Source organism: Cervus elaphus, chromosome 14 (assembly GCF_910594005.1).
Source record: "Cervus elaphus chromosome 14, mCerEla1.1, whole genome shotgun sequence".
NCBI classification, from domain to species: Eukaryota; Metazoa; Chordata; class Mammalia; order Artiodactyla; family Cervidae; genus Cervus; species Cervus elaphus.
In genome coordinates, this window is record NC_057828.1 from 80,309,164 (window position 1) to 80,333,475 (window position 24,312).

Here is a 24,312-nt window from a genome sequence, read left to right on the forward strand (position 1 = left end):
CACATTACAGACGCAGCGCACACGCCACCCGCGCCTGCTATTTGGCTGCAATGTGGGCGGGCGGCAACCGGGGGTGGCTTGACAAGAGACTAAGGCACAGAGGGGGTTGAGGGTGGAAGGGCAGCTGCTGCTTGTTCCTTGGGGAGCGAGTCTGGAGGGCTCCTATGCGGCGGCCCAGAAGGTGCCAAGGTGAGCATGAGTCGGTCACATCGAGACCCTGCCCTCAGGGGGGCCAGGGTCCCCAGGCTGCAGAGGCCAAGGCTGGGCAGGAGGGTGGGGCAGTCTGGCTGGAGCTGGGGATGGGCCGTGTGCAGCCCGCTGGGAGCACTGTTTTGAGACTAAGCTGTCAGTCCAGATGCCCCTCCTGCCCCTCCAGGACAGAAACCCATAGGACCTGGCCCCTAAATGTCCTCTGGGAGCCCCACCCTGACAGCTCTCCCCAAAGCCTGCCCCTGCCCGCAGGGACGACATGGTGGGGTTTGCTGCATGGTCCTCTTAAGCCCTGGCAGAGGCCTGGACCCAGAGAAATTGCTCCTGAAATGTTAGTTGAATGAATGAAGGATTGTAAAATGAAGCTATTGCATGTCTAAGAATGATTGAGGTTATACAATCGCGATTGAAAAGATAGTGCTTTGGGGGCGGGAGCAGAGGGTTCTGGAGGGACCCGGAAGGTCATGAATGTGGATGTGTCCTCGGGGTCCGTGGTATGTCCTGCATGTGATCTAAAAGCCAGAGGCATCCAGCAGTCAGCTCTGGAAGAGAAGCTGGACTGCAGGGCTGGCTGAGTCCCAGACGGGAGTGAATGGCTGAGTTCTCCCAGGAAACAGAACTGGAGGGAGCAGCTCCCAGATGGGACACAGCAGACCCCCACCCCCGCCCTGCAGAGGGTTGCAGGGCAACTTCGGGTTGCAGATGCATGGTGGGCGAGGGTTAGGCCCGGCCCTGTCCCCAAGGGTGGAGGGGACAACAGTGGGGAGGATGCTGCTCGGGCTGGCAGACCAGGGCCTCGATCCGCAGACCCAGCGGGGCAGCGGAGGGCCACCCCTGAGGGTCCGCGCTCAGGCTCCTCACAGCACGCCTTGCACCCGTGTGTTCGGGACACCCGCCCTCATAGCGGCCTCCCTCTGCTTGGAGGGGACGTGGGCTGGCGAGCGCTGGGCCGGGGGCCGGCGGGGCTCACCTTGAAGAGCTGGACGCCGATGCAGGCGAACATGAACTGCAGGAGGGTGGTGACCAGGACGATGTTCCCGATGGTGCGGATGGCCACGAACACACACTGCACCACGTGCTGCGGGGGTGGGAGCCCTGGTCGGCACCTGCCCCACCTCGCCGCCCAGCCCAGCCCAGGGGCCCCCGGTGCAAGCCTAGCTGCCTCCCAGCCTGTCAAGGACAGAGGGGCTCACAGGGACGGAGTGCCCAGGCGCACCCCCATCCTCACTGAACAAAGGGGGTGGGCCGAGCCGGTACTGTCTGGGCTGAGTCTGGAGTCAGGCCTGGGGTCCCCTCCCCCGGAGGGTCCCTCTGGGCCCCTCTCACCTTCAGGCCTTTCGCTCTGTTGATGGCCCGGAGCGGTCGGAGCACCCTCAGGACCCTCAGGATCTTCACCACGGAGATGGTGCTGGACCTGGGGGCGGCCTGCTCAGCCTCCCCCTGACCCCAACTCCCTGCACCCCCGCCTGTCCGTCTGGCCCTCCCCTGGGGCTGCATATGTCCTGGGACAGAGGGGCCTCCCGCCCCGGGCTGCCTCCCTCCAGGCAGCCCACAGACCTGCCCCTCTGTCAGACAGGAGCTCCCCGGCGCGAGCGCCGTGTTCCCCACGCGGCTGGGGGCGACTGCCCTCTCTCCACATGCCCTCCCGGTCTCCCACACACTCTGCCCGCCGAACCTTGTCACTCAGGCCAGTTGGTGCCAGCCCAAGGGACTCTGAACGCCATCCCCGGGGCAGCTCGGTGCCCACCAACCAACACGGGCGGTTGCCCCACTCACTCGAGCCCCATGGAGATGAGGGACACGGCCACCACCACCAGGTCCAGGATGTTGAAGTAGTTGCGGCAGAAGGAGCCCTTGTGCAGGAAGGCCCCATAGGTGGTCATCTAGGGGGAGAGGCAACATGCTGGGGGTGGTGGAGCCTGGGGACACGCCCCCTGGTGGGGTGGAGCCTGGGACGCTCTCCCTGGTGGGGGTGGAGCCTGGGGACACGCCCTGGGTGGGTGGAGCCTGGAGATACGCCCCTGGGTGGGTGGAGTCTGGGGACACGCCCCAGGTGGATGGAGCCTGGAGGTACGCCCTTAGTGGGGGTGGAGCCTGGGGACACTCCCTGGGTGGGTGGAGTCTGGGGACACGCCCCTGGGTAGGTGGAGCCTGGGGACACTCCCCCCTGGGGGTGGAGCCTGGGACGCTCTCCCTGGTGGGGGTGGAGTCTGGGACACACCTCCCTGGTGGGGGGCTGGGACACTCCCCCTGGGGGTGGAACCTGGGGACACTCCCCCCTGGTGGGATGGAGCCTGGAGGTATGCCCTTAGTGGGGGTGGAGCCTGGGGACACGCCCCCCTGGGGATGGAGCCTGGGACGCTCTCCCTGGCGGGGGTGGAGCCTGGGACACACCTCCTTGGTGGGGGACTGGGACACTCCCCCCTGGGGGTGGAGCCTGGGGACACTCCCCCCTGGTGGGGTGGAGCCTGAGGACACACCCCCTGTTGGCGGGTGGCTGGGACACTCCCCCTGGTGGAGACGCCTGGGGACACACGGAGCTGAGTCCTCAGGGCACTGCCCCATCCTCAGCGCCCAGTTCTGGAAACTCAGGGACCTCTCTTGGGCAGCGAGGCCATGGGCGCCCTGGGTCTCCTTCTTATGGAAACCCTGCCTGCCCTCTGCCCTGCAGATACAATTCCCCCTCTTCTTCTTCTTCCTCCTCCCTCCTCCTCTTCCTCCCTGGAAAGTGTCCTAGGCGTGGTTGGGTCAGGTTCAACAGCCCGTCAAGACTGAAGACCTTGCCCAGTGCCACCCCCCACCCCAAACCTGCTGTATCTCAGCCCAGAGGGGCCACTTTCTCCTCTCTGAGCATGTCTCAAACATCTCTGTACAATGCATCAGTCACTGTTTCATCCTGGACTGCCCTGCTGTCTGTCTGATGAAGTCCTGTCCAATTTCAAGGCCTAACTCTAACGTCACCACCTCAAAGAAGTCCTCCTGGACCCCAAGGAGTCACCATTTTCCTCTGATCAATTCCTTCAATAAACAGGCCCCTGAATGAAGGGACTGTCCTCCCTTAACTCTGCAGCCAGCTCTGGGCCTGCTCCCCTTGCATGGCTCCCCTCTCCCCTCCAGGTTTGTGGAGGTGACCCTCTGGGTCCCGGTCACAGATGGGAGGCCTCTGCCCCCAGACCCCCCACCATGATGGTGTGAACCCAGTGGGTCCGCCGTGAGAACAGGAGGGCAGTGGTGTGCTATGGATGCAGGGGATGGGCTGGGGGGGGGGTCGTGAGAGGGCGGAGCTGCCAGAAACCCTGCCCAGGGCAACAGCCGCTTCTCTGGGACCCTGGGGGAGCCTTTTCAGTCACTGACAACCCAGGCCTGGGAACAGATCACTGCTCCCCATCCGCACTTGGGCTAGCCGAGCCTGGACGGTGGAAGAAGGTGCCCAAGGCATCACAGACACGCAGGGCGCTCTGCTGAGAGGCGCACGGGCTGCCCACTGACCGTACCCCAGGCCTGCACCCACCCGCCTGCTCGCCCACTCACGCCAGCTCTGAGCTGAGACCACCCGGTCCCCTGGGTCCTGAGAGTCTGTCCCTGCTCCTCTCCGTGGCCTTCCGGCTTGTCCCTCCTCCCTGCGACCCAGCCCCTGAGGGAGCACAGCCTGTGTAAGCAGGGGTCCCAGCCAGCCTGGGGTGTCGTCTCATGGCCTTCACACACCTTGAGGACAATCTCCACAGTGAAGACAGAGGTGAATCCGATGTCAAAATACCCAAGGATCTGGTGGCAGGGCAGAAGTCAGCAAGAGAAGGAGCAGAGCAGGAACGGCATCATTACCCTCATCAGCATCAGCACCACCACCACACCACCGTGACCGTCAAGACCACCCCACCCCACTGCCTCCAGCCCCCCCATCACCCCCATCCCCCCACCATCCCCCATCACCATCCCCCCCACCATCACCATCACCCCCATCCCCATCACCATCCCCCATCACCCCCATCCCCCCACCATCCCCCACCACCATCCCACCATTCCCCCCACCATCCCCCATCACCATCCCCATCACCATCCCCATCACCATCACCCCCCACCCCCATCACCACCACCCCCTCACCAACATCACCACCATCCTCACTGTCAGCAGCACCACCACCTTCCCCACCCCTCCACTACTAGGACCAGCACCACCTCCTCCACCCTCCACCAACACCACCGTTATCTTCACCATCCCCACCATCACCACCACCATCCCTACCATCATCGCTGCTGAAACCCAGCACCCAGAGCCGGTCTAGGGCACATGCTGTGACCACACTGTCCAGAAGGAGTGAGCTGGGCAGTCTTGGCCCTCTGGGGACTTAAACTCTAAGCAACTGTGATGCGGGGGGCCACGTAGCGGATACAGCTGAACACGGGGCCTCAGGGTGAGGTGTGGAGGCCTGGAGTGGGGGGCGCTGAGTTGGCTGCCATCACCTGGTTCCTCACGGACTCAGCCCGGAGGGGGTCCTCGGCGGCCAGGGCGGCGCTGCTGAGCAGGATGAAGAGCAGGATGAAGTTGGTGAACCAGGTGGCGTTGACGATGTGGTGACACAGGATGCGGATCCTGCGGGCGAGGGGGCGGTCAGGAGGCTCTGAATGGGGCCTTCGGGCCTCAGCAGCCTCCGCCCTGGCCAGTGGGGAAGGTCAGCCTGCACCCAGGCGGCCTCTGGCTGGACATGCCGGGCCCCGCCCCACCTTCTGTTGCTAAGCAGCCCTATCCCATCCCCCAACAAGCCCTCCCCCAACATTCTGCCCATCCCGTGGCTCCCATCGAAACACAAAACACAGGCAGGCGGCTCTCCGGCCCTGAGGCTGATGGCTGAAACTCCAGGAGAACTATGGTCTGTTATCTAAAGGTGTCAGACTGAAGCCCGTGAGACATACAGCCCCACTCTGCTGTCAGAAAGGAACCAACATATCCGGTCCCTCTCGGGTGTAAGTAATGCGTGAGGTTTAAAATATATGTCTCCTGGGGATGCTGGCACTTTAAATGGGGCAAGAGATCCAAAGTTAAAGGAGTGCCTTTCTCACAGTGTAACTAGGCCCAGAGAGTTGGGAGAAGGTGGGCTTCTTGGAGCAAAAAGCAGCCTTCTCTGAGACCCCACCACCACCCTGCCCCACCGCCGAGGGGCCACTCACTTGTTGGTGGGGCTGAAGATGAAGAAGGCGCTGGCTTCTGGAATGGGCACCGCCTTCTCCTTCAGCTGCAACTCAGCCAGCGGACGGGGCCGGGGGCTTATTGGGACCTCAGGCTCGTCTTCCTCATCGTCCCCTGTGGGGAGGGGAGAGAGGCTGGGGTGTCTTTCCATGTTCAGCTCTCCTCTTAGCTCTTGTGCTCTGAACCCAACCGTGAACCCCCAGCAGCCAGGGCGTGGGGGGCCAGCAGGGTCCAGCCGGGCACCTCCCTTCCCTACAGCACGCTGGCCTGAGAGCTGTTGGCCTCAGGACCTTCCAGAAGTGGGGCCAGGAGCAAGGTCCCAGAGCCTTGCTGCTGTAGCTCCTGTCTCGGGGCTGGATGCGCCCCCCTGGGGTGGCTCACAAGCTGGGGCTGCAGGGGGCCTGCTCTGCAAGCGACTGCAGTGCTGGGCCCGGCTCCGCCCCTGACTTGCCGTTGATGAGGGCAGGAGTCCCGTTGAGATAAACGGACTCTGAGCTTCTCTCTCCTGGGGTCGGGTTCCACAAACCCTCCTTTGGGGGAGGGGGACAGCCAGCCGGAGGAGCCACCCCAGCACACCCTGCCCTCGGTCTCAAGACCCTCACCTGGGAAGTCGGCTGAGGGGTAGGGGTCCTTCACCTCGTTGACGTTGGATTCAAACTCGTCAATCTTCAGCTGGAAGGAGGAACACGAGGAAGATGAAAACCAGAGTTGTGGTCCCCACCGGCTGGAAGGCGTGCAGGTGTGAGCTCACCTGAGCCTCCCTCCGGCCTGGGCTGCTGCTGTCACTGTGATTCCCGTCTCACAAAGGGGAAGCCAGGCCCAGAAAGCCACCGGGACCCCCGCCTGTCTGAGCCTGAGCACTACCCCTCCCATACCCGCTTAGTTCTCAGAAGACAGAGGAGTCCCCAGGCCAGGAACCACCCCCCACACCCTGCCCCTCTGAGCTCTACTCCCTCAGCCCCCAGGCTGGATCAGGATGGCAGGGCTGGAAGCTGGTCTGCGCTGCTCCGCAGAGCAGACAGTATCAGATGGGAAGGGGGCACGCTACAGAGGAAGTCTGCCTCCTGGGTTGGGGCGTGTGCGCCCTCAGCTCAAAGGCATCCCTGCGATGGAGCTGCCCTCACCTGCCCAGGCAGACAGCCCCCTTCCCCAGCACCCACCCTAAGGCATGGGCGAAAGGGGGACTTTCAGAGGCCCCTCCCTGCGGCCCCTGAGAGCACCCCATTGGCTAATGGGCTCACCTTGGCGGTGGTGGGGATGCCCTCCCCCTTGGGTTTCTGCTCCAGCTTCTTGGCCACCGTTGCCTTCTCCTCCTCCGACTTGTCCGGGAGCCCCCTGAGTTGGAAAACCAAGCAAAGCCAAAGTGGAGGCCCCGCTCCTCCATGGAAGAGAACCTCCACCTTCTGGGGTCCGCTCAGCCTGAGGGCGCCCTCCCCGACCCCACCCAGGGCTCGAGGAGGGGGGCGCTCCGTGGGGGCAGGAGCAGCACAGGCCGAGCGCGTCCTCCCCCCGCGATGAGCGAGCAGCGCCGGCAGCCTCGGTGTCAGCCAGCCCAGGGCCTGCCGGCCGGTGAGGGTGCAGCCATGGCACCGTCAGGGTGGCACTGTCTGGGTTCACAGCACGGAGCGCAGTTTGGTCCAGGACGGCTCAGCTCTCCTGTGCAGGCCGCCCTCCCTCCATCCCTCTCGCAGGTCCCTCCCGCTGGGTCACCCACTCACTTGGACATCTTCCTGCGTCTCCGCTCCTCAGCCTTGGCCTTCTGGGCGGAAGTCAGGCTCTCGGCCTCTGCCAGGTTGTCCACAGCGATGGCCAGGAAGACGTTGAGCAGGATGTCTGGGGTGCCGCTAAGGAGCTGGGGTGCTGGGCTCGGCAGGACCTGCCAGCCCCCGTGCTCCGGGCCCCCCGTCTTTCTGGGACTGACTCCTCCCTGCTGTCACTAGTCACCCTGAGGTTGCCTAACCTCCTGCTGGAAGGAACTGCCTTACCGCTGTCCCCACACGGCACCTGCTGTGTCCCCTCCCCCGCTCCAGATCCTGGGCGCTCCCCCCTTCCTGCAGAGAGCCTGGGCACCTGGACCCCCGGTCCCAGCCCCTCTCCTGGCCCCTCCCCACTCCGGGCTCTCTTCTGAGCCCTGCGCCCCCGGGGATACAGTTGCCGCAGACAAACAGGATGATGAAGTAAATGCAGACGAGCACCCCGGGGTAGGACGGGCCGCCGTAGGCCATGATCCCGTTGTACATTACGGAATTCCAGTCCTCGCCTGTCAGCACCTGGGGTCCGGGGGAACAGAGGGATGTGAGGGTCTTCCCTGGGGACTACGTTGTCCAAGAGTCCCCTTCCAACGTCGCCCGCAATGGAGGGGGCGGGGGGGTGGGGGGGAGGATCAGAGGAAGCGAGGCCCCGCCTGGCAGGGCAGGCAGCGAGTGGCTCGGGCCTACCTGGAAGACGCTGATGAGGGCCTGCGGGAAGCTGTCGAAGTTGCTGCGCCGCACCTCGGTGTCCTCGAAGTCGTACCTGCCCCCGAAGAGCTGCATGCCCAGCAGGGCGAAGATGACGATGAAGAGGAAGAGCAGCAGCAGCAGCGAGGCGATGGAGCGGATGGAGTTGAGCAGGGACGCCACCAGGTTGCTCAGCGACGTCCAGTACCTGGAAGACGGGGCGGCCCGGGGCCCCGAGGTGAGGCGGCCAGGGAGGCTGGGGCTGCCCGGATCCAAAGCTCCCATCCCGGTTTGTCATTTCATTCTCCTTAGTAGGGTGGCTGTTTGACTTCCGGGGCCACCACTAGACTCTAAACCCCAAGGGGGTGAGGCCCACTCCTCCCCTGCACCCACGGCCCGCGACCACTCCACGCCCCCTTCTTTGTATCCTTCCTCACCACCCCCTTCTCCTCCTCCCCTTCCGTCTTCCCTTCCTCTTCCAGTCTCTTCCCTTTTCCTCCCTCTTTTCCATGACCCTCAATAAACCTGGTGAGAGGTAAGGAAACAGGAGAGAAGGAGGTGGAAGGGGTAAGGGTGGAGGGGCGGGGCAGCGCGGGCGGGACCACGCCCCTACTGGGAGGGTCGAGGGGCGGGGCGGTGGAAGGGGCGGGGCGTTGGGACCACGCCCCTGCTGGGAGGGTGGATGGGAGGGGCGGGGCAAGGCGGGAGGGAGGGCGCCGGTGGAAGGGGCGGGGCGCCGGGACCACGCCCCCGCTCACTTAGTGATCTTGAAGATCCGCAGCAGGCGGATGCAGCGCAGCACCGAGATGCCCAGGGGCGTCATGGCGCCCGACTCCACCAGCAGGATCTCCAGGAGGCCGCTGCACACCACGAAGCAGTCGAAGCGGTTGAAGATGGACATGAAGTACTGGCGCAGGCCCAGCCCGTACATCTTCATCAGCATCTCCACGGTGAACAGGGCCAGCAGCACCCGGTTGGCCACGTCTGCAGGGAGGCCCGCGCAGCTCAGCGCCACTCCCCTGCGCGTCCGCCTGGGCCAGGCCCCCAGTGACCCCCCCACTGCCGGCGACACAAGGGCCCCGCACCCAGCACCCTCCCTGCGTTTCCAGGACATCCTCCTCTCCCTGCCCTCCAGATCCAGTAAAACCTGGTGAATTTTCCCCATTGAAGGAACACAGCCTAGATTTCTAACAAGGTAAACCGTACTGTGTTTGGCAGGCCCACCCTCCTCACTCCAGCAATCAAGCCACGGGTATTTTAACCCCATTTCCTTGACCTCCCAGAAACACAGCAACCAGGGATCGAACCCATGTCCCCTGCAGTGGAAGGGCAGAGTCCTAACCACTGGGCTGCCAGGGAAGTCCCCTCTTGAGTTTTAAAATGTTTGCTTCCCTTGCATCCTGGACACCACATCCCCCTGGGATTCCTCCAGCTTCTCCTGTACCCCTCTACAGAGGCACCCCCACCTCACCCTGAGTCCTGCACTTGAGCTGAGCACGTGAGTACATATCGCCCTCTGGGGACCTGGTGATGTCTTCTAAGGGCAAGCTTCGATTATCATGCCTGCCAGCAACTCCAGACTCTGACTTTTCAACCCAGACCTCTCCGCTGGGTCCCAGACCTACTTTGCGTCTGTCTCCTCAACATCTCTTGGAGTGTCTCAGAGGAACCTCAAACTCAACAGCCCCAAGACTAAGCTGATGGGGACTGCCTGTCCTCCCCCACCCCCCAAAAATGCCTGGTCACTGACTGTGTTCCCCATCTCAGCAAGTGGCACTGCCATTCATTTATCTGCATAGGCCAGAGACCTCAAATTCATCTCGGACCCCTCTTGGTGGACAGTGTCCACATTTTGTCCACGTTAGTTATTGACAATGCATTGACGATGCTTGACACACTTAAGGGGTTCTCAAGAATATTGGCTGCAATGGATGGATGGATAGTTAGGCGGGTGGATGGTTAGATGGATGGATGGATGGTGGATGGGTGGATGGTTAGATGGATGGGGGGATGGATGGATGGATGGATGGGAGGATGGAAGGATGGATGGATGGATGAACAGATGGACAGATGCATGGATAGATTGATGGATGAGTGGACAGATGAACAGATGGATGAATGCATATTTGCATCTGATCTGTAACATTTCCTGTCTATTCCCCACAGAAAAAGATAGTGTTCTAGCAATTTTCCTTCTTTTTATCTTTTTCATCATTTTAACCAGAGTGTCTTGCTCCTATCCAGCCTCCCCCTCCTCTGTAATCCTCCTCCTACATTTACCTCCACCATTGCCCTCCCTATGTGACCTGACATCACTCATCAATATCTGTCTTCTTCTTTGGCTCCGGAAGCTCCCTGAAGGTGGGAGAGGTACCTTCCTTCTCTGTGTTCCCCGCATTCTTTACTAGGCCTCACACAGAGCGTGTATGCTATAAACGCTTGGTGAGAGGCTGCTGTGTCTGCAGTAGAGCTTGAGCGAACTTGGATGTGTGAAGCGCTCAGTTACTGCTCACCGGTCCATCCAGGAGCTGTGTTTGTGATCATTTGCCCAGGCACCTGGCAAGCACCTGGCGTGTCCCCAGTGTGTTGCTGTTACTAATATTTCCCCTGGTAATGCCACGTGGAGGAGAGGACCACCACTAGAGTTCCTAGAAAATGATGTCGACGTCTAACTGACTTCACAGAACCTGAGGCACCATTGGCTTTGGCCATCAGCCACGTGTCTCACCTTGCAGGTGGGTCAACCACAGGGGCTGGTGGTGGTGCTCCGAGGCGATCGACAGCGTGTTGAGGGCGACGATCAGGATGACCAGCCAGTAGAAGACCCTGGACTTCACCACGTCGTGGCACTTCCAGCGGAAGACACGGTTCCACTGCCTCCAGTGTCGGCTGAGAAGCAGGCAGGGAGGGAGGGGAAAAGGTTGTGTTACCAGAGCCCCCACCCTCCCAAGGCTGCCTTCAGGCCACTCCGGCCACACTTAGTCTGACCACCCACTCCCTCCTCCAGCCACACCAGAGGAGACAAGAATGTGAGCTGCAGAGACAGGTGGCAAATCTTGCCTCCTAGAGCAAATATCTTCACATTTCAGAGGAGAACAGCAGCGATGCTGACCTTGGGGGACACTAGAGACAACACAGGTGCCGAGTTTAGCGCAGTGCCGGGCCCAGAGTAGGGCTCCATACGTTTCCATCTTAAGTAAAGCCACACTGGGATGCCCCGTTTCGCTGGTCATAAAGTCAATTCTTTAGCAAATTGCTCATATTGGTGTTGGGGAGGGTTTGCAGAAAGGGCACCTCCATCACTGGCACAGCCTTTGTGCAGCGTTTACCAGGGTTCAGACTCTCCATGCCCTCTGACCCAGCAAGTCTGTTTCTAGGAATCCACCGGGCAGAGATGTTCACTCTTACAACTGTTCCCTTCAGCACCGTGTATACTGCCCCAGACTGGACAGATTAACTAGACTACGACATATTCATGCTGTGGAATATTTTATGTTCAAAGATCTACCGCCAGAAGGTGTGTGTCTGAGCTATCACACCTTGCAAAGCTGCAGAGGGACCTTAAATACGTGTCACTAAGTAAAAAGAGCCCGCCTGAGATCACACTCTGTGACATTCTGGGAAAGGCAAGACTTTGGAGAAGTAGGTTGCCAGGGATGGGGGGTGGAGGTGTGAATAGGCAGAAAGAGAGTCTTTTTAGGGCAGCAAAAATACTCCATATGATATTATAATGGTGGGTATGCATCATCAAACACAGGATGAGCCCCAACATAAACTGGACTCAGGGTGATGATGCTGTCCATGCAGGTTCATCAGTTGTAACAAACAGACCATCTGGTAGAGGTTCTGATGGTGGGGGCCCCGGGCAGGGTCGGGGAGTGGGGGACAGGTGGGCCGTCTCTGTGCCTTCTGCTCAGTTTTGCTGTGAATCTGAAACTGCTCCAAAAAAAGAAAGTCTTTTTTTAAAAAAGCAAGTTTTCGTGTGTATAAATTTGCCCTAAATAGACCATTCTAAATTTAGAATGTCAGTTACTAGTTTATGTGTGGATCGTATTCATTTATCCAGCAAGCCCTCCTGTGTGTTGGGTACTTTTGTTGGTTCTGAAGAGACAGGGGTTAATATGAGAAACCCTGTCATGTAAAAATCTCGTGTGTGTAGGTGTGTGTGTGCACACCCGTGCATGTGTGTGTAAGATGAATGCGTAGAAGCAGCCTTGGAGGGATGCAAATCTGTTACCATGGTTACCTCTTTAAAGGGCAGCAAGGATTTCATCTTTTCTTTGATGCATTTCTCTATTGTTGGATCTCTCAAAGTCACAATTGTGTGTGAATTTGGAAGCAGCCAATCAAATAAACACACAGTCCTCTTGAGACAAAGGTGCCGGGGCCCCAGCCCCCTGCCCCAGAGGCCTGCGATGCTGCCCGCCTGCCCTGCTGGAGCCGAGGCTCCCAGTGTCTTCCTCACGTGATGTGGAAATAGGTCATCTGCTCAGTGCCCTCCACCCGCACTCAGGGAACGTGACCCAGAAGCCACTCACGGGGGGGGTGACTGGGGCTAGGGGACCCGGAGCCGGGCAGACACTCACACGAACTGGATGACTTTGTTCAAGCCCGCGATTTCGTACAGGCTCTCCGTGTCGGAGCCACCTTCATCCAGAGCCAGCTTCCCTGGGGAGAGAGAGGCAGAGGCGGCCTTGCTCCCCTCTGGGCTGGACGTACCAGGAAAGGGCACTGACCGGGGACACCTGGGGCAGCGGCCCTGGGTGGGCCTGGACCCCTCCCTCCTGGGAGCCAGAGAGCCTGCACCGCTGGGAGGGCGGTTCCTGGGGGCAGCGAGGCACTTTAGCAGTCAGGGCTCTGGGCAGGCCCTGGGCCCGCCTGGCCGCCTCCACCTCGAGGCGCCAGGCTTGCCCTCTAGGGGCCACGCTTCCTTATCTGCAAAGGGAGCTGTCAGTCCTGCTCATCAGGCCCCAGGGCCGTGGGGGAGCAGGGCGTGGGGATGCCCTTACGGGGGTCGGTGCAAGGGCAGCTCAGGGTGGGGTGCTGACCATGGCCCGCGGCTCCCACCTTCTCTCAAGTCGTCTACGTCCATGACCTCGCCCTGTGTGATCCAGCTCAGGTAGCCCCGGAGGTCCTCATCCAGCTGCTGCTTCTCCCGCAGCTTCTGAAAGGTTCCCCTAGACTTGGCCTTCTCCCGCTCCTTGGTGAATTCCCTGCAGGGGGCCGGGGAGGAGGAGGAGGAACCAGTTGGGGAGATGGAGCTTCTTGGGTCACCAAGCCCATTCTGAGGCTGGACGCGCTCATCCTCCTGGCCGGGCTATCGCCAGGTCCAGGGACCTTCCGGGGGCCAAGGGCAGCCCTCCCCCAAGCCCCGCGCTCCAGGATACTTGGCACACTCAGCCCCCCTCTGTTGTTCCTTCTCATCCCATCTCATTTCTCCCGGCTCGTCTTGGGTACCTTGGGCAGGGGTTAGTGACACGACCATCCACTGCCTAACAGAACTGCCTGGACCCTCCCAAGACAGGCTGTGACCGGTGACCCTTTGTACCCTGCTTGCACCTGGACACACCTCTCCTCCAGGAACAAGATACAAAGAAAGTACTTGGGACTAAAAATACCTGCGTGCATGTGTAGCTGGTGCAAACTCTGGACCAAAAGATACCAAGACAACTCCCCCCACCCCTGCCCCCAACTGCCATTTCTGAAGAGCCAGGAGTGAAAGCAGGTATTGCACAGGCCCTGTGCTCAACACCACGAAGGGGTGGGCACAGCACCTCGGGCCCTTCCTCCGGCCCAGCCCCTGGACACACCACTGCGTCCATCCCACCCCAGGAGCTAGCAAGGCGGCTCTGGCTTGTGGCTCCCTCCTGCAGCTGGTGCAGGAGCCCCAGTGACGTCTGGCCTGACTTCCTGGTCTGGCCCTAGCCAGTTTATATTGTCTGGGGAAGGCCGAGAACTGCCTGGTATCACTCGTTTTCCCTGCAGCCCTGACCCTTTAGGCCGCCTGACGAATTTAATCCTGCTTACAGACCTAAGGCCTCGGGGGTGGGGTGGGGTCCCGGTCCTGGAAGAAACCAGACTGCACTGGGGTGGGGGGACCGAGAGTCGGGGAAGGCTTTGAGCTGGGTGGGGGGCAGCCAGCTGGAGGGGCGGGAGAGGGGGTGCTGCTGGAGGGTCTGCTCACCCCGCCCGCCCTCACACTGCCGGGGCAGGGTCCAAGAGGGTTCTTGGCCACCTCGTGCCCTGGTCCCTTCGGTGCTCCTGTGAAAGCTGTGGGTCCCTCCTCAGAGCCATGGGGAAAATGCTCCCTTTGGGAGGATTTGGGGGGGCATTGTAAAATGTTTCATTTAGAAACCAGAGCCTGACGACAGAACCAGTGCTATGAAAACGTGGTTGTTGAGACATAAAGAAATAGTGTTAAAATTACATAGAGAACTCTGGGAGTTGGTGATGGACAGGGAAGCCTGGCGTGCTGCAGTCCGTGCGGCTGCAAAGAGTCGGACATGACTTAGCGGCTGAACAAATGCTGCTTCAGTAATTCATTAACTGGCAAGATCTAGTCGCAGGTCTAATAACCATCATGACTTTAAGGTAGTGAAACTTGCAACACTGGGATCTGACAAGGGCTTCCTACTGGGACCAGTCACGGGCGGCGCTGTGACCACTTTCTGAAAGGAAGTGTCAAGTTCCAGTTAGAGGCAATAAAAACAAAAGCATGTCCTTCTTCTCCAAGTCCACAGACAGCAACCCCCGCCAGTGCCAGGAGGGCAGCTCCTGGGGCTGGTGGTGGCCACTTCCAGGCTGCCCGCCGCGGCTAGGGTGCAGCCTCAGAGAGGAATGACCACGAGCACTCAGCGCCCGCGGTGTGCCGGGCTCTGCCCGAGTACATTACAGGAACTGATTCGTGCGGTTCTCCCAACAAGCCCGTGGATCAGACCCTGACATTACTCCTCTGTGACAGAGGTGGACCCCGAGGCACAGAGGGGTTTGGGAATTAGCAACGGTCACACAGTCAGTGAGCAGCAGTGCAAGGGCTTAAACTGGGACCTCGTGCCCCAGTCTGCGTGCTCAGCCCAGAGGCCATTCTTGGAGCTGAGCCTCAGACCTTGCACCTCCAGGGGCAGCAGGCTGGGGTCTCGGGGGCTTCACGCAGGGGGGCCGAAAGAAGCGAGGACAGAAGAAGGCTCGAGGAGGAGGGAGGTGGAGAAAGGGGGGCTCTCCCTGCATCTTTGCTCTCCCTTGCTAGCGGGGAGCCTGCTCCTGGCTAAAGGGGACCGGGGAGGAGTGGGAGGTCTAAGTCACACCCCCTGCCCTCACCCCTCTCTCCCTCCCCGCCCCCTCCATCCCCCCTCCCCCAGCTGCCTCAAGCCCCTCACCCGCTCAGGACGCCCAGCACCAGGTTAAGGATGAAGAAGGAGCCCAGCAGGATGAGGGTGACAAAGTAGATCCAGGGCCACTCGTTCCCGATGGCATCGTTCACCTGGTCCAGACATGGGTGTGAGTCCCCGGCGTGCGGGTCCAGGCCCTCCGCAAGCTGGCCACCCGGGTCCGGCCTGAAATGCAGCACTGGGGCCTTGCTGACGGCTACCTGGCCGGCGGGACGGAGCCCTGCCTCCCTCCAACCGCCCGGCTCCCTGCCTGGACCCCGTCCTGCCGGCTGCCTCCAGCCTCCTTTCCAGCCAAGATTTCTCCAAGTACAAACACTCCAAGCCTCGGTCTGCACTCGGCCGGCTCCTTCAGGAACCACCTGTGGCTCTGATGAGTCCCTGCAATCTCTGAGCCCTGTCCCAGCACCTCCCGGGCTGATGACGTGACCTCGCTCCTCACAGGCTGGTCACAGGCGAAACGACACGAGTGACAGCCCTTTGTAACATTTAATAATTGGCTCCTCTAATCTGAGCTCACGAGAGCCAGTCACACTAATCCTTTGCATTTGCAAAGCATTTGACAGTTCTACGACTGCCCCCCATAGGCAGTGTCGCCTGTGGCCAGGCTCCGGGGCTGGAGCGGGTGGATTAGAGGTCAGTCTTGGCCATGTTGCTCACTAGCCACCAGAGGCCAAGTCACCGAAGCTCTCTGAGCCTTAGTTTCCTTATCCAGAAAATGGGATCATGCCTTCCATTACTGGAAGACCAAATAGCTCTGAGTAACACCAAATAAAGAGCCTTCTCAACAGGAGGACTACACTCTGGGTGTGCATCGGCAATGTGGGGACTCAGTTAACAGCCTCATTGACCGTCATAACTACCCGATGATGGAGCTGGTATTTTTATTCTACGGACGAGGGACCTGATATCCAATTGTCTTTTTATGGGAGAGCAACCTTGCCCAGCAGTGAGGAGAGAGACTCACAGGGCCCTTCCTCCCTCGGGAAATCTGAGATTCCTGGCCATCAGGGGTGAGTCACTCATAGCCAGCCTTGGGGACAATGTGGGGGCTGAGACAGAAGCTGCCAAGCTCCGGGTTTCCATCCTCACCGCTCCTGGGGCTGTGGACACAGGTGGTACCTCAGCCCCTCCCCCCGGGATGCTGGGACACTCGCCTGGGAGGGGGAGGGGGAGCAGCGGGCCCTCCAAGGGTCCAGGACTGACAGGCCCGCCCACGGCCAGAGCCCACGGGTAGGGGCAGCCGGCGGGCTCGGGCCCAGACCCACCCAGTAGAGGACGTCGGTCCAGCCCTCCATGGTGATGCACTGGTACACGGTGAGCATGGAGAAGCCAAAGTTGTCGAAGTGGGTGATGCCGTGGTTGGGGCCGGGCCAACCGCCCCGGCACTCGCTGCCGCTGATGGTGCAGGGGCGGCCGGAGCCCGTCCGGGCGCAGGGGGACGGCTTCTCGTTCTCCACCGTGGCCACGATGTCTGAGGGCGGGAGGCGAGAGCAGTGAGCCCCAGGCGGGAATGGGAGGGGGCATCTCAACAAGAGTATGAAGTCGGGAGGACAGCCCCGGGAGAGTGCAGTGCAGACCGCAGGGAGGCTGGGCGGAGGGCGTGCGTATGGATCCGGACACGGATCCACGGAAACCGGTAGGCACGGCGGCGCCTGCGGACAGCAGCTCCGGGCAGACCTCCCTGGAGGCGAGGCTTCTCGGGACCACAGGCTGCGAGGCACGCCACGGATCACTTGTATGCACAGACTTTGCAGCGGGACGGAGGTGTGGGCAGGGCCTCCCGCCGGCACTTGAGAGCTCAGTCCGGGCCGCTGAACCGGAGCCCGCCCCCGCCCCGCCCCACCCCGCCCCGCCGCGCACCCGTGCCGACGAAGTAGCAGGTCTTGTGCATCTTGCCCTTGAAGAGCTCGAGGCCGATGATGGCGTAGATGACGACCATGAACAGCACGAGCAGCGCGATGTGGAACAGCGGCAACATGGCCTTGAAGATGGAGTTGAGGACCACCTGCAGGCCTGCGGGCGGGGCGGCGCGGATTCAGCCTCCCTCCCGCTCGCCCGGCCCTCCCCGGGACGCCCAGCCGGGAGGGGCCCAGAACCGGGGCAGGGAGCAGGCCGGGGGCGGGGCGGGGCGGCGCCACCCACTGGGCACCCCGGACACCAGCCGGAGCGGGCGGAGCACGCGGAAGGCCCGCAGCGCCTTGACGTCCAGGCCGGCGCCTTTGCTGCTCATCGGGGCCGTGTTGCTCTGGATGAGGTTGACCTGCTCCAGGATCACGGTGAAGACCCTGCGGCGACGAGAGGGGGAGGCGGGGCCCGCGGTCAGCTAGGCCTCTGCCCCGGTCGGGGCCCTTGTCCCGTCCGGGGACCTGTAGAGGGGCGGGGCGGCGGGGGGCGCGGGGCAGGTTTGGGGCCCCAGACCCGGGGCTGCTCTGGTGATGTCTGTCTGTCTGCGGAAGTTTGTAGAAGCCCCAGCCACCGTGTTCAGGCTCAGTGAGACGAACACTGGGTCCGTCTGTGACGTCCACTCTGGCCCTGAAGGTGCGGGTGGAGCTGCGGGTGTCGCAGCATCTGTGTCAGCCTGGGGGCGGAGCGCACCCCGGGGTGGGTGGGCGGCTCCAGCGGCCCCACCCCGGAGGGCGGGGCGGGGGGTCGCGGAGGAGAGAGCCCGGGGCTGGCTCTCCCGTGGGCATTCCTCCTGCTGCCCGTCCGACAGAGCCCCGGACCGTCCTTCCTGCTCTCCGGTCACTCTGAGGTCCGTCTCAAGGCCCTCTGTATCCTGTTGACAGCCGCCCCCAGCCTGCACCACGCGGGAGCGCGGCCTCCAGCCAGGAGTCCGTCTGGGGCAGAGGCTGACTCGAGAATCCCGCTCTTTCCTGTGTTCTGCCCGGAGCAGTACTGTACAATTGGCAAGTAAGCACCACCGCTTTTATTGACTTTCAGGGCAGCTTAGTGGTTAAGACAGCAGCCTCTGGAGTTAGAGTTGTGTGTTCGGTTCAGTGGTTCAGTCGTGTCTCTTTGCAACCCCATGGACTGCTGCACGCCAGGCCTCCCCGTCCCTCACTATCTCCTGGAGCTTGCTCAAACTCATGTCCATCGAGTCAGTGATGCCGTCCCGCCATCTCATCCTCTGATGCCCTGTTTTCCTTCTGCCCTCCATCTCTCCCAGCATCAGGGACTTTTCCGATGAGTTGGTTGTTGGCATCAGATGACCACAATACTGGAGCTTCAGCATCAGTCCTTCCAGTGAATATTCAGGGTTGATCTCCCATAAGATTGACTGGTTTGATCTCCTTGCTGCCTGAGCAAGACCTTCAGGAGTCTTCTCCAGCACCACAGTTCAAAGGCATCGATTCTTTGGCGTTCTGCCTTCTTTACGGCCCTGCTCTCACACCCCATGCCCACTGGGAAGCCCTGTTATAGTTAGGTGGTGGCTGCTAGATCTTATGTCATGGGCTTAGCCATGCTCCCCACCCCCCACTCCCAGGTCATATGCTGAAACCCTAACTCCTGGGATCTCAGAATATGACTGTATTTGAAGAAAGGACTTTAAAGAAGCGGCTCAGTGAAGAGGAGGCTGTTAGGGTGGGCTCTGATTGTCCGACTGGTGTCCTTAGAACAAGAGGAAACGTGGGCACACACCATGTGGGCACACACTGGGGGTGCGTGTGGATGGAGGAAGGGCATGTGGGGACACAGCAAGAAGGTGGCCATCGGCAAGCCAAGAAGGGAGGCCTCAGGAGGAGCCTGGCAACACCTTGACCTTGGATGTCCAGCCTCCAGAACGTCAGCAAATACGTGTTTGTGGTGTCAGCCCCCAGTCTGTGGCATCTTGTCATGTGCTTCCTGTGCGCTCAGTCACTCCAGTCGCGTCTGACTCTCTGTGACCCCAGGGGCTGTGCACCAGGAGCCCCCCAGGCTCCTCTGTCCCTGGGATTCTCCAGCAAGAACACTGCAGCAGGCTGCCACGCCCTCCTCCAGGGGATCTTCCCGACCCGGGGCCCGGACCTGCGTCTCTTAGGTCTCCAGCATTGGCAGGCTGTTCTTTACCACCAGCACCACCTGGGAAGCCCAAGCAGGCTCCCACAGGTTACTACTAAATGTCCGTTCTCGTGAACTCAAGTGACACGTGCTCCACACAGGTCCGTGGAGAGATGATAATGAAGGCTGAGAAATTTATGAACGTCCAGAAGCTGCTGGGCCCTGGAAGCACGCACGCGTTTCCAGCCGTGTGTGCAGAGAGCAAGCAGGCTGGCGATGCCTGGCTGGGGAGGGTGTGACTTGCTGGCGCCCCCACTGCCCCCACCCCCCCACCTCTGCACCCGCCTCTGGGCCCTGGGGTCCCCGCCAGGCTCAGCCCCGCACCCCGGCCTCGCTCACCCCAGGAAGACGATGATGAAATCCAGCACGTTCCAGCCGCTGCGCAGGTAGGCGTCCTGGTGGAACAGGAAGCCGTAGGCGATGATCTTCATGGCGGCCTCGATGGAGAAGACGATGAGGAAGAAGTACTCCAGCTTCTCCTGTGGGGTGAGGGGGTCACACCAGGGCTCAGCCGCCTCGGGACCCCTGCCCCTGCTGCCCTACCACCTGGGTCCCTCCCTCCTGCGGGGCCCCTCCCCCGGGGGCCACACCGGGCCCTGGGGCCGCTTCTGACATCCTCTGCTCCTCCTCCCACTCTGTCTCCTGAGCGTATCCCCAGCTGAAAAAACCACATGCTTTTCTATCTGGTTCCTTTCCCGTCTTCCTCACTAGACTATAAACTACCGGGGGAGAGGGGGTATTGTTGATTTTTTGCTCTTTTATTTTTTGGCCATGCTGCCTTGTGAAACCTTGGCTCAAGGACCAGGGACCAAAATGATGACCCCTGCGGTGGAAGGACAGAGTCAACCACTGATCACCAGGGAAGTTCCTCCTTTTTTAGAAAAAGACTCTACACCGGCCTAGAGTGGGATGAATGGATGAACAGCCTGACAGCCCCTGGATGAAAGCCCCAGGTGGCTCCATGCAGGTGTCTTCTCCCTCATCCTGAGGACTCACGGGAGGAGGGTGGAGGAGCACTCACTGGGGTTCCGGAGGGGCCTTCCGGGCTGGTCAGAGTCTTCCCTTTCATCCACTTTCTGTGACCCCCTCCACCCATCCCACGTGCCCACATCCAAGGTCGACAGGCACCACTCGGCAGGCACAGGCACCATCACGGATGGTGGGGGCATTGCGGGGTCACTGCCGTGGAGGGGGCCCCGCAGTCCAGGGCTCAGGCTCCTGGCTCAGCCCCCACCACCCCGACCCCGACAGAACGGGGGCTCCTCCAGGCCTCTCCTGACCCCGCCCAGTGACCCCTCGCTGTCCCGGGCCCAGGAGGCAGCTATTTCCAAAGTAGCAGCTCACCCTGTCAGGGCTCCAGGCTGACACCACGGACTTCTGAGCCAGGCTTCAGAGCTCTGTACCCGCCCCTGCCCTGCGCCCCCCACAGACTCGATCCCTGGACCGCCCGCGGGAGCACAGACAGCATCCTCCGGAGCCAACCCCCAAGGAGGCCTGAGCCCCACCACCCACGCCTGCGTCCCCACAGGTCACCCGCCCCCACCAGGCCAGCACCCGGCAGAGCCGTCGCTGCGTTAGGGCCGCCTGGCTAACGACCCGAGGGGAAGTCACTTTAACTTCCAAGAGGGTGGCCGTGGGAGGCAAGGTCCCCAACAGCTCACTCACATGGATCCGGTTGCAGAGACCTCCCCATTTAGTATTTAGAGCATTTTCCTGAAAGCACAATTTCCCCTTCTATCCAGAGGAGGAAACAGGTACATATGGGCTAAGCCTGCTTTCCTCAATGGGCCCCTCATTTTTTCCACCAACTTATAAGCCCAAAGCTTCCTCCTTTTTCCAGAAAACGGCGCTGTAGGTCTGGAATGCAAGGCTGCATCATCCTACTGAAGGGCTTGTGTGGGGCCTGTGCTTGAGCTAGGTAAGGCAGCCGGGAACTGGGGCCATCGCCCGGGGGGGTTGGTCACTGTCCAGGGGCCGTCCCACGGCTCCCTGCAAGGGTGGGGGCCGCACAGCAGAGCTGAGGGGGCGGGGGTCCCGGCCCCTGCATGGCAGGCCACTGGGAGTCCGGCAGCCCGAGGGGGCAGGCAGGAGCAGCGAGTGAAGTCAAGTCAGCATTTAAACCCTGCAGTGGCTGCTGCCCCAGGGGCAGAAGTGGGCTCAGAAGAAGGAAAACAGGGCCCAGAATAGCTGCAGACCTCACAGGCCGGGCGGCCGGCCACGCACTGGGGGCGGGGCCCGCACCTGCCCCTGCCCATTCTGCTTCCGCTTGGCCACCAGGGAGCTCGTGGAGGCCGCGGGTCACTCAGGGTCTGCGGCTGATAGCTCCTGGCCTGGCCCTGAAGCGCGTGGAGTCACTGAACTCTGGGTGGGTGCCCTGTGTACACGTGCACCCCCCCGGAGGCAGGGGGCCGGGCCCCTTCCTTAGTCACAAGAATGGGGTCACATGGAGTCACCCCCAGTCCCCCAGCCCCCCAGCCCCGGCTCTCTGCCCGGGGCTCACTGAGGGTCACCCTGGAGGCCATCTGTGACGGTGGCCCCGGTGGCCAGCCTTCCCGGAGCTCCCCGGCTGCCTGCTCCCCCCGCACCCCCTTCCCTTCTGCTGCGCCTACGTCCCCCTGCACCGCCCCGCTGGTTCTCACGGAGCTGTGGTCCGCGGTCGCGTCCGGGGGAAGCCAGGTCTGGGCCCCGCGTGTCCTGCCTCTGACCTGAACGCCCCTCCCAGGTCCTGCCTCTCTACAGGGTCCCCGGCTCAGCTTATGGCACCAACTTGCTGAGCGGGACTCCCACCTGGCTCTTTCTGGACGCCTCCCACCGCTCTGCCCTGGGCCCCAGCACCCACCACGTCCAGACCTTTCTGCACCCTAACGTTTTCTGATCCGCCTGCCCCCAAACTCACACAACCTGTGCCCCCATGCCTCCCAAAGCTCGGGGCTGCCCGTGGTTTCTCGGCGGCGGTCCCCATCAGCAATGGGATTGGGGAGCGGGCAAAGGTCACCTTAGGCGGTGTCCCTGAGTCTCTGCTGTGGGGGGCGAGGGGAGGTTTCGTGGGGGGACTCCACCCCCACCCCCACGCCAGGCACGGCTCCCCCCAAATCCTGATGAAGGCGCTGGGGCTCAGGGCTTCCGCCTTTGCTGTTCCCCTGCCAGGACTGTCCTTCTGAGAGAGCCCCAGGACTGCAGCCTTCTCTCTCAGGGACCCCAACTCCAGTGTCAACACTGGGCCCCAGGACCTCTCCTCCCCTCCCCCGCTTGGGGTGTCTTGCCCCGCTTGGGGTGTCTGTCCACAGCCATCCCCGCTTGCCACGCCCCAGCTCGTCCTTCCTGACAGTCCACCCGTCTGACTGTACCACCCAGAGCCGCTGCCCTGTCCCCTGCATCTGGCACCCAGCGGCCGCGTGGGCGTCTGTGGGCGTCGGTGTCCCCGGCGCTGGCCCTCGGTCCTCGCTCCATCAGAGCATGCGCACACCCCCAGGCACGCGGGCGGGTCACAGGCCAAGGTGGGCTCGCGGAAGTCACGCGGCGAGCCCCGGGGCCAGCCCACACAGCTCACCGCCGATGAGGTCTGCGGGGGAGCAGCGCCCGTCAGACCACGGGGGCCGGGATGCGCCAGCCACAGACGGCGCTGGTCTCACAGGTCGTCTGCAAAGCTCCGTGCTGGAGCACCCAGGACCGCCTGGCACACAGTATGGCCTCAAGCAATGTTTGCTGAATGAATACACAGCAGAAAATCCATCCCTGACACCACACGCCTCAGAGGCAGCCATCAGAGGCCTCACCATCTCCGTTTCAGAGAAGGGATGCTGGACCCCAGGCTGCGATGCCCACGTAGGGAGACAGTGCCCGCCTCGGAGCCCTGGCACTACCCGGGTGAGACCACGAGCCTGTCTGAGCAGGAGCCGAGACCACTCCCCACAGTGCGTGCTGAGTCGCTCCAGTCGTGTCCGACTCTGCAGCCCCGTGGACTGCAGCCCGCGAGGCTCCTCTGTCCACGGGGCTCCCCAGGCAGGAGCACTGAGCAGGTTGCCGTGCCCTCCTCCAGGGGATCCTTCTGACCCAGGGGTCCAACCTGGCTTTCCTGTATCGCAGGCAGATTCTTTGCCACTGAGAGACCAGGGAAATCCCAGCAAGGAAGGGCCTTAACTAGCAAACGTCCCTCCACAGACAGGCCGCTCACTGGGGCTCCAGGGCCATTGTTGGCTGGAGGTGGGCCTGCTCTGCGACCCTGACCCACAGACCGTGCAGCTGCTCCTGGGGGCATCGGAGCCAGACCCCCACAAGCCCTGGGCTGAGAACAGACTCAGCCCGCTCAGACTGCACCCCATCCTCCGTGACCCTGACCCACAGACCGTGCAGCTACTCCTGGGGGCATTGGAGCCCTAGGCTGGGAACAGCGGGGCTCAGACCGCACCCCACCCGCCGCTGACTCTGTCTCCAAGGGTCTGCCGTCCTGGCCTGACTCTTCATGCCCCGAAGCCCTGGGCTCCGAGGGGAGATGGGGGCAGGGTGGGGCTCCCTCCAGGGGTCTGCGGGCCTCAGCCCCCCTGTCTGACCACACTGGGGCCTTCAGGACAGCGGGCCTGGACGCCAGCATCCCTGACGCCCGTGGCCCCTTGGAGGGCTCTGGGCTCTGCAGGGTCCACAGAAAGGCCCCCAGGCTTGTCCAGGGCAGGGCGCATGGAGTGGGGTAGCTCCTGTCAGAGTTCCGAAGGCGGCGGGTCCTCCCCAACCCCCAGGCCTGAGGCTCCTCCCTTAGGGTCCAGGCACTGTGGCCTGTTTGGACACAAATCCTACTGGGGTGGGCATGGGGCATTCCACTTTTCCAGTCACAGTCATTCACTATTAGGGCCAGAGCGGGTTTGGCTGAGGGAGGGAGCCTGTGGGCAGGGGGCACCGGTGGGGTCTCACTCAGTGGCCCCCGGGCGCTGCGGCTCCAAGATGCTCCCCGCCGCATCCTCCCCAGTGTGCTCCCCAAGCAGACACTGGGCCTGCTGCCCTGGGAGAGGTAGGGGGCACGTCCGGAGCTTTGTCTCCTAAAGCCCCCACCCCGGCATGT

The 24,312-nt window shown here is 62.0% G+C and overlaps 1 protein-coding gene across 1 annotated transcript in view; it reads right to left on the reverse strand.

Moving 5' to 3' along the window:
- The window catches only part of LOC122707948 (voltage-dependent L-type calcium channel subunit alpha-1S), a 55,212-nt gene that overhangs the window by 21,099 nt on the left and 9,801 nt on the right, over nucleotides 1-24,312 (reverse strand). Inside the window, exons 3-22 of the mRNA XM_043923964.1 lie at nucleotides 19,599-19,738; nucleotides 17,364-17,506; nucleotides 17,082-17,234; nucleotides 16,487-16,692; nucleotides 15,210-15,313; nucleotides 12,901-13,046; nucleotides 12,420-12,501; nucleotides 10,562-10,722; nucleotides 8,592-8,817; nucleotides 7,834-8,041; nucleotides 7,545-7,665; nucleotides 7,114-7,228; nucleotides 6,637-6,730; nucleotides 5,998-6,067; nucleotides 5,377-5,509; nucleotides 4,672-4,801; nucleotides 3,916-3,975; nucleotides 1,987-2,093; nucleotides 1,537-1,624; nucleotides 1,181-1,288 (exon numbers count right to left, since the gene is read on the reverse strand). Of these exons, the coding sequence (XP_043779899.1) occupies nucleotides 1,181-1,288; nucleotides 1,537-1,624; nucleotides 1,987-2,093; nucleotides 3,916-3,975; nucleotides 4,672-4,801; nucleotides 5,377-5,509; nucleotides 5,998-6,067; nucleotides 6,637-6,730; nucleotides 7,114-7,228; nucleotides 7,545-7,665; nucleotides 7,834-8,041; nucleotides 8,592-8,817; nucleotides 10,562-10,722; nucleotides 12,420-12,501; nucleotides 12,901-13,046; nucleotides 15,210-15,313; nucleotides 16,487-16,692; nucleotides 17,082-17,234; nucleotides 17,364-17,506; nucleotides 19,599-19,738 (2,595 nt within the window). The remainder of the gene's footprint in view (nucleotides 1-1,180; nucleotides 1,289-1,536; nucleotides 1,625-1,986; nucleotides 2,094-3,915; nucleotides 3,976-4,671; nucleotides 4,802-5,376; nucleotides 5,510-5,997; nucleotides 6,068-6,636; nucleotides 6,731-7,113; nucleotides 7,229-7,544; nucleotides 7,666-7,833; nucleotides 8,042-8,591; nucleotides 8,818-10,561; nucleotides 10,723-12,419; nucleotides 12,502-12,900; nucleotides 13,047-15,209; nucleotides 15,314-16,486; nucleotides 16,693-17,081; nucleotides 17,235-17,363; nucleotides 17,507-19,598; nucleotides 19,739-24,312) is intronic.